At 42.8% G+C, this 9,020-nt stretch overlaps 2 protein-coding genes across 2 annotated transcripts in view; both read left to right on the top strand.

The window, feature by feature from the left end:
• TNNI3K (TNNI3 interacting kinase) overlaps nt 1-9,020 on the top strand; it is a 33,025-nt gene that overhangs the window by 1,656 nt on the left and 22,349 nt on the right. Inside the window, exons 2-4 of the mRNA XM_057387364.1 lie at nt 164-268; nt 7,767-7,875; nt 8,922-9,007. Coding sequence (XP_057243347.1) covers nt 164-268; nt 7,767-7,875; nt 8,922-9,007 — 300 coding nt within the window. The remainder of the gene's footprint in view (nt 1-163; nt 269-7,766; nt 7,876-8,921; nt 9,008-9,020) is intronic.
• Nucleotides 1,020-4,658, top strand: FPGT (fucose-1-phosphate guanylyltransferase). Its single transcript, XM_057387363.1, has 2 exons — nt 1,020-3,977; nt 4,476-4,658. Exon 1 carries the CDS (start codon nt 1,084-1,086, stop codon nt 2,461-2,463), a length of 1,380 nt encoding a protein of 459 aa, XP_057243346.1. The 5' UTR covers nt 1,020-1,083; the 3' UTR covers nt 2,464-3,977; nt 4,476-4,658.

Genomic DNA, 9,020 nt, shown 5'->3' on the forward strand with positions numbered 1-9,020 from the left:
GGCTCGGGGCGGCTGCAGCGGGTGGTGTTAGGATCCCGTGCGGGACTGAACCGTCCCGCTCCTCCCACTGGCACCTGTGGATGCAGAATGGCACTGATTGATGGTTTATATATTCATGGTTACCTTAACCTGGTTATTTAAACGGTTTGATTATATCCGAATACATCTTCTTTAGGAAATGGTGGATCAACTCTTCATGCTCTTCGGTTCTTGGAGGAGCAGTTTGGTGATCAGTGGACTTCCTTCACTGTGCTACTAATCCATTCTGGTAAATTCAGTTTTACATTCTTTGCTGTAAAATTATATAGGTTTTTTGTCTCTGGAGTAATACAATGGTAGAGAATTCGGAGTTGCRAAATACGCTTCCCTCAGAAAAGTAACTCGTGTGATCATTTGAAAATAGGTTAATGCTTATGAGACATTACTGTCACTTCAGCATTTCTCCTCAGCACTCCAATTGCTCAGTCAGTGGGGAAGAGATGTAATTCACAGGTGTGATTAAAGTTTCTGCCTAGAAATGTCCATTAAAGGAATGCAACCYGCTCTTGGGGACCTTGGACTCCTCACACCTCTGGACAGGTTGAATATTGCCTTCTTATCCACTTGGTCAGACCACTTCCAGAAGGGGAAGAACATCACTTCTACAGAGGAGAAAGAAACCRAGTGATAACAAGTCTTACAACCACACCTTTGCTTTTTTGGCTCATCACTGGCTTGAAATTCCCATCAGAAATGTAGGGGTTCTCCTCCAAGCTAAAAGCAGATATCAATTCCTTTTGTCTCTTCAGCAACAGATATCTCTGAAACAAAGGTAACAAAATAAATCACACTTTTAATATGAGCTATGGAAGGCTGACTGGGGTTTGGACAGGAGGCAGATCTGGTTTGGTATATAACCACGCTGAGAGGTTTTTAATGCCTTTGCACACACACTGTGAAATAGCTGCATAGGTTTAGTGTTTTGAGTGTCTGTGTGTAACTGGAAGTGTCCTTTTTGCAGGCGGTTCCAGCCAGCGTTTGCCAAGTGCCAGTGCCCTGGGGAAGATCTTCACAGCCCTGCCCTTGGGTGATCCCGTTTTGCAGATGCTGGAGCTGAAGCTGGCCATGTACATCGACTTCCCCCGTCACATGAAGCCAGGAGTCCTCATCACGTGTTCGGATGACATMGAGCTGTACAGCACTGCAGTCACAGAGTCCATCACATTTGATAAACCYGGGTTTACTGCCTTGGCTCACCCCTCAGATCTGGCAGTGGGCACCACTCACGGGGTGTTTGTGTTGGATCCATCCAGCTTTTCAGGGAAAGGAGGGCTGGAATACGCGTCCTGCCTGCGTTTCCTGCACAAGCCTGACGTGGGGACGATGTGGAAGAGTGGTGCAGTGTGTGTGAGAGGGGGTTGTCCCCAGCTCAGCTCTGCTGGGAACTGCAGCGATTTGGGAAAGGCTTTGGAGTGTGTGTACACAGACAGCGTGTTCTACATGGATCACAGCACTGCAAAGCTCCTGCTCACGTTCTACAAGCAGCTGGGCACGCTTTGCTGTGAAATAGATGCATATGGGGACTTTCTCCAGGCCCTGGGGCCTGCAGCCACTCCAGATTACACCAAAAACACGAGCAATGTCACCAGGGAGGATTCAGGGCTGGTGGAAATGCGGCAGCAGCTGTACCAGCTCCTGCARGGCACTGCCCTCAATGTCATCGTGCTCAACAACTCTCAGTTCTACCACATCGGAACCACTCAGGAGTATTTGTTCCATTTTACTGCTGAGAGCAGGCTGAGAGTGGAGCTTGGTTTGCAGCCTGTGGCTTTTAGCATCGTCCCTGSCACAGCAGAGAGCTCGGGTGGATCRAGCATCATGCAGAGCATCCTGGAGCCCGGCTGTGTGATAGGACAGGGCTCTGTCATTGAGTACTCCAGAATTGGGGCCGAGGTCTCACTGGGGAACAGCAGCATTGTCAGTGGGTCTGACATAGATTTCAGTGTAGAAATACCCTCAGACTGCTTCCTGAGCTCAGTAAGTGTGAGAATCAGTGACCGAGTGCAGTATGTCACCATGGTGTTCGGTGTAGGTGACAATTTGAAGCAGAGTGTGAAATCCCTGTCGGATATACACTGCCTCCAGTTTTTTGGRGCCAGCTTTCCACAATGCCTGCACCTCTGGGGCATGGAGGCATCAGAGCAGCTCTTCTCCTGTGAGGACACCCGGCTGGGCCTCTGGACTGCCAGCATTTTCCCTGTTTGTTCCACTCGGGGTGATTCAGTCAGAATGTCACTGCAGATGCTGAATTCTGTGCAGCAAATGTCACCTTTCAAACTGAGTGGCTTTCAGCTTTTGTCTGTTGAAGAAATGCTCGCCTACAAAGATGTGGAAGACATGCTGAAGTTTAGRAAGCAAATTTATGATGAAATCTGCTTACAAAGACAAAAAGAAAAGTCTGATTTTAGAAYGAACAGTACTTGAACAAATCTGTTTTCGTTTGTGGGTGAATGATTACTTCCCAACTTGTAAGGCAAAAGTACACAGATCTTCTCTCTGCTCTCATTGAAGTAGAATTGAAGAAATGGTGTAACATAATAAAGTAGCAAATGCAGATAAACTGTTCTTTTGATTGAAGTAGGGAAATATTTCAGATCTAAAAACACTAATTGGTAACTTTTCATGGGTTGCACATTATTGTGTTTTATAGTCTTTGTCAATAAGGATCTGATACAGAATAAATTAATTTTATATTTGACTGAAACTGCTTTAAAAGCTWTTAAAGTGTAGAATATTAGCTCCAGCAATATGGAATAATACAACAACAACTTACGTTTCTCTCTTTTGATGCTGCCTTTTTGCAATATAATTTCAGATAGATGTAAAATTGCTAAAAGTGCTTTCAATTCAAGACATGTTGTTTTAGGCATTAATGATTGTTTTCTCTTTTATAATTTTTTTTACATTTCCTGGTTTTCATCAGAGGAAAAAAGATTGGCATGAGAGTTTATTATTTTCCTTTGACTTGTAATATTGGGGTCAACACCTGTCATCAAGATACCATTTTTTTTTTAACTCATTGTTGTAAGAAGTGGTCTGACAGATGATAGAGAAGCTGCCAGCTCTTTGTTACCCATGAGCTGACTGATGTGCCATGTGAAAAGCAGCATTTTGTGTTTCTCTGAACAGAACTGTTGGAGTYCTTGGGGTGGTGGTTCCTCCTCCTGCAGGGCAGACCCCAGAGAGGTTCACTGGGAGTGGCACCACAGTGCCCATTTCCACAGAAAGTCCCTTCCCTTCTTCCCCCTCTGCAAATCAAATTTTATCAGTGAAATCCTCCTGTTTCTGGTTGAGATGCCCAAGATCCACTCCAAATAGATCAATCTGGTTTTGAGAGTGTGTTGTGTTGTATATCAGTATGATTCGTCTGTAAACATGATGCATCCTTTCCTCTTGGATTCCTCTGTGGGTTTTCATGTTTTATTTAACGTTTCATGATGACAGTGTTTATCTCCCTGCTGACTGAATTCCCAAATGGCACCTTTCTCCTGCCACCTACGAGGCAGCAGTGTGACATCCCCTGAGCATCACCCACCCTTCTTTCAGCTCTGCCAGGTTTCCTCTTCATTAATAAAGAAACCTTCCAGGAAGAAATGCAGAGGAGCCAAACAGGGAGGTTGGGAATTGCTGGAGTTAMCTTCAAAGGAATAAGAATTTCTGAGCAAAGAGAGGGTCTAAAAGGCAGTGTGAAATGTTAATTAAACAATGAGGCAGTAGATTTGGGAACACTCAATTCTGAGAGAAATGAAGTCACAAAGGGACAGTAATCACAGAGCTTGGAGCTGCCATTTGTGTATTGTCCTGTTTGCATTTTATATTCATCAATTGTTATGCAAAACATTGTAGGAGAAACAAATGTTTGAGACAGACTTTGCATCTTCAGTTGGAGGCCAAACTTTGTTTGGCACAGACTTTCCTGAGGGTTGCTGTGCTGCCAGGTGAGTTCTCAGAGTGTTTAATAACAGCAAAATGCACCCTTTTAACATGATTGTCCACTTTACTGTTACAATTGCATTTGTTCTGAATTCACTGAGTACTGTGTATTGATTTCATTAGTGGAAGCAAAATGGATAAAAACAGGAAGTGGATTTGCTTCTGGTTGTTAAGTATTGGGAAAAGAGAATGAGGAAAAGCAGTGACCAAATTTTGGAAAAGGTTGGGGTGGGTTGGGCCAGCAGCAGCTGTGGTTTAGGGAGCACTGTGAATTCCAGGATTTAAAAAAGTGCAGAAGTGTCATCCTGGTGGTAGCCATGGACTAGCACAGCCAASCTCCAGGTCACATCTTGAGGCAAAGATTTTAATGAAAAAAAAAATTATTGCAGTGGAATAAGCATAGATTTACCATGTGAGAAATATTGCACTGCTTGGAGTCTGTGTGTCACCCAATGCTTTCCTCTTACACTGATTTTTTTTTTTTTTTTTGTCTCAAATTGAAGGCAGATTTTGGTCAATATTCGCCCTAAATAACATCAGCAGGCTTAATGGATTTACTCCACAGGTATTGAAATATCTGGTATTGTATCATTTTTCATTTTGAAGCTGCAATCAAATTTAATGTCAAAATTGGTTATGAAAAACATTCCAACATGTATTTTATTTATRCAGAGGTATATTGATTATTTTCCCMTATGTTTTTGTCTCAYRAAGGGCTCTTGTCTGTGTATGTTTACATGCAGTCTGTACATTCATTCTCGGATTCCCCTCTTGGCAATAAATCCTTTTTCTTACGTAGCTTCCACTAGTTTTCCGTGATGAACAGATAGTGTATATTTGCCTGTTAAATTCCTGATGCATCCATCATCCCTGGCTGTCTCACCAAAGGGAACAGATCATTGTGAGGTTGAGATCAGGAGTTTGTGTAACTATGAGAGGAAATGGCCTGAGCTGTAGGGAATGTCAGTGCATGGAGTTTGGTACCAGGATGGCACTGGGGGCATCCCCTGCCCAGGGCTGTGAATTGAAGAGTTAAAATGCACATCCATTGGTGATTTTTCTCAAAAGGACTCAGCAGACACGAGGCTTGTTTTTGTGCAGGTTGAAGTGTGGCTTCAACCCACCATCTCCAGAGCAGCTGGTTCTGAATTTCCTGTGTCAGCCTCAGACCAAAATCCCAGAGCCTCAGTGAATTCCTGTTTGATGGAACTCTGCTGATGTCCCCATTCCTGGGAGATGGATGTGACACTGGGGACACAGGYTRGTGTGGCCCTGGCAGTGCTGGGGGAGTGGTTGRTGGTCTGGGAGGGTTTTTTCAGTCCAAATTCTTATTTAATCCTGCAGTTCTTTGGATTGCTGCTCTTTAGGAAGTGTGTACATTTGTAGCTCTAATTGCAGTCCCTACAGAAAGGGTCGTGTACACTGTGAGCACATCTTGTTCAAATCCAAAAGCCTGCAGACCTTCCTGACAATAATAATCCCAGTCTGATGTAGTAAATCCATGTTTGTATTTTATCCATTTTGCATTTACAGCTCCAGGTAATCTTTGTATTCCACAGTCTGATGTTAATGTTCTTGACAATAATTTTCTGCAGCCAGCTGGGATAAATGTATCTCAGGGAAACTGAGACTTGTGCAAGAGCACTCAGTAAAAAATTCAAGGCAAGATCGTAATAATTGAGGGGTTTCTTGTTTCCAGTACCAGGTTCTGAAAACAACATCACAACAGCCTGGCCCATGATTTTCCTGAAGTCTGAGAAATGAAAGATGCAGCAGTGACAGTGCCAGGCAGGCAGAACCTTCGTGGATGGGTCTCATCTGCTGAAACCTTGAGTTTGATTTTGGATGAGTCTCGTGGAGTTCCCAGGTGGGTGCAGTGTTCATGTGTCCTTTAGATCATTGTCTTCAGTCCTGAAATGCAATTCAGGCAGGTACAATCTCAAAGGCAAGATGAACTTTGAATGTTGGTTTTTTTTTTCCTGTCAGCTTTATTTAATTAGTTCAGCWGTGTAGTGCAATAATAGGGCTCACAGTGAACATCATTGCAGTGATTTCCCTGAATGCTTTGAGCATGCACCATGATCAGCAGAGGTTCAGCCCTGCTCTGTGTCACACTGGAACATCAGAGGGGTTATTTCAGTGGCCTTTGGTGCAGGAAACTGAAATCTGAGAAACAGAGCACTTAACAAAAGCACAGGGACAGCAGCTGAAATAAAAATGAGCAGCTGAGAGGGGTCTGTGCCAGGAGGGTTTGGAGAGRTGACAAGAGGAGTGAGCTCTGAGGATCAGCTGGATCTGCAGAGCAATGTTCTGCCTTGTCAGGGTGGTTTTGCTGCAGCTCACAGGTTCCAACCTCTGCTCCTTCCCAAACCTCTGACTCAAGAGCTTCATTTTCTGTTTTCTGCACTTGTGGAACGTAATTCCCCATGCAAAGGTCTCTGTGATGTTGTGAGAGCAGAAATAGCAGCGCTGTTGTGCTGTACATTGTGTTCCGTTAGCCTGTTCCGGTAACCTGTCCCGTTAACCTGTGTGCTTGCCTGAAATCCTTCACTGAGATGAGAACTCAGAACACCTGCCAAGGTCAATCACACACTTTAAATACATAATTATCCATATATCTATCTATATAAATATATTTATTTATAGATATATATATAAATATTTRTGTATATTTGTATTTCACTTTGAACTGTATCTCTCCCTTCCCAAGTGCCATACCCCGATTCTGCCATGTCCCCCCAGTGTCAGGGGATTGTGAGCTGTGACCATCCCTGTCCTCTCCAGGCTGGGGACCCCCTGCACTCCCCCTCACACAATTCCCGGGGTTCAGCTGCTTAAATTCCCTTTTCTCTACACAATCAGTAGCAAAGCTGCCACATTACCACTTCCCCCAGTTTGAAGTGTTCAGCAGTTGAAGGCAAGGTTTGTGTGTGAGTCACAGGAGGTTTTTAACCGAGCTGAGCAGTGTTTCTGTGATTTTACCCCGTGGACAGCAGGAGCTGTTTCACCCCATGGGCTGTTTCACCCCGTGCTATTGTTGCATGACATTCCTCTTGCACACTGTTTATTTTTAGCCAGAGACTATCACAAGTATTTTTCAGTGGGACTGTCACTGCCCCTGAGCAGGGAATCAAATTACTGCAAGAACTTTGCTGAAACAAAGAAGATMTATTGGACAAATGGGAAATTATAAATCTAGACCAAGCCAGACTTGCACGGGTAACTAATGTCACTTTTTTACAGGAGGTGCCATCCATCCATGGACCAGGAGCAAATGGTATTTCAGGAGATAACTCACTGCTGGTTTAGGCTTGAGTTCAAGGCTCAGGTATTGTTCTTGACTTAACCCAGATGCAGGCTGTGAAGGAAGACAAAAAGGCCAAAAAAGCTACTAAACTAAATTTATTTGTGCAATTGTATAAGGTCAAAATCACTTATATTACTGTGTTGATTTAACTCATACTTCATGAAAAAAATCTTTAAATGTCCAACCTTTTTCTGCTGTGTGTCTGTTTAGGAAATAAGAGCTAACAAATGCAAATAAGTTTTCTCTCAGGTATTATTTAATATTAAACTGTTTTTGGTAAGGATTCATACATAGGAGCTGTCTGAAATCCATGTATATGTGTCTGTAWTGGCTGCAGCAAGAACAGTCTAATAGCTGTAATGTTTTAAACTTTAATAGAAATATATATAAAACTGTGCAACTGGATGTTTAAAAATCGTTTTGGTTACTGGGACATTGTGTTCTGTGTGCTTTGAGGTGTTTTATCAATGAGGAGCTTTTGTTGTAGATGAGTGGAAAAAGAAAGTCAGTGAATCCTATGCCACGGTCACGGAGMGGCTGGAGGACGACCTGCAAATCAAGGAGAAGGAGATGGCAGAGTTGAAGAATGTCTTCAGGTAAAATATTCTGGGAATCTGTTCATTCATTTCTTTCAATGTTTTTTTATGGTGTTTTTTATGCACAGACTTTCTCCTGTATGGAGTGCGTGTTCCTTATATCTATTTTTGGGAATATCACAGTGCTGGGCAGAGCCCACAGCAGAGTACCAAAATCAGTGGCTGCTGATCATTAATGCCAATATTTTACAACAAACACCTACATACTTTTGTGAATGTCTGATTTTGCTGTGCAATTCTCAGTTTTGCTGGTGTGTTTCTGCAGCCAGGAATATTGCTGAAGCATCACAGTAAACAAACACAAAAGCAGTGGATTCCAAATCAGGACTGGAATGGTTTCTCAGGGTAGCACATGTGACACCATGGGGGAATSAGTTCAGTCTGGTCTTTTGAGTGTCAAAAATCCAATTATCACTTCTTGTCTATAGGAGAAATATTAACTATGGGTGTTTTTAGTTTTCCAAGRCTGTAATACTTGGAGTGTTTGATGGATCAGTAACAAATCCATCTGTGCTGARGGACCCACAAGGCTCAATGACAAAAGCTGAAATGTCCAAGTGTGGTCTCAACAACGTGAGCACAAGTGATCCCTGTCCCTGAGATCTCATTTGGGGACTATAAACTCACTTTTTTATAGGCTTTTCCTGGTTATTCTTTTCACTTAGCAAGATGGCCCCTGCTCAGCATTTTAGGATCAATATACACATTTTAAAAATACTTTAAAGTTATTATTGCATTAATGCAGAAACTGAGTTTCTGTGGATTATTTGTATTTTAAAAAGTCTTTCCTCTTTTTTCCCATAATTTAGATGAATCTAGAATGTATATATTGTGATTGCATAGCAGGACTGCTCAGAAAACAATAAATCTGGACCACTCCTGATAGTGGTAAAGTATTTCTAGATGTCCAGACTGAAAACTGAGTATGAATTCAGCCTTGTGTCTAAAAAAAATTACACTGAGATTTCTCTTGTAAATGTTTCCCAAATGCAACAAGCTGTGCTGAAAGATGAAAGCAGTAATCATGTGTAAAATGCCTTTTTCAGCTCCGAGGAAGCCTTCTGCAAAGTCAATCTGAATTTCCGCACGGAGAACGGGCTGTCCCTGCTGCACCTGTGCTGTGTCTGTGGCGGTGGGTATCTGTG

The sequence above is a fragment of the Malurus melanocephalus genome, unplaced genomic scaffold (assembly GCF_030028575.1).
Source record: "Malurus melanocephalus ecotype Western Australia unplaced genomic scaffold, MMel_1.1 scaffold_1197, whole genome shotgun sequence".
Classification (NCBI taxonomy): Eukaryota; Metazoa; Chordata; class Aves; order Passeriformes; family Maluridae; genus Malurus; species Malurus melanocephalus.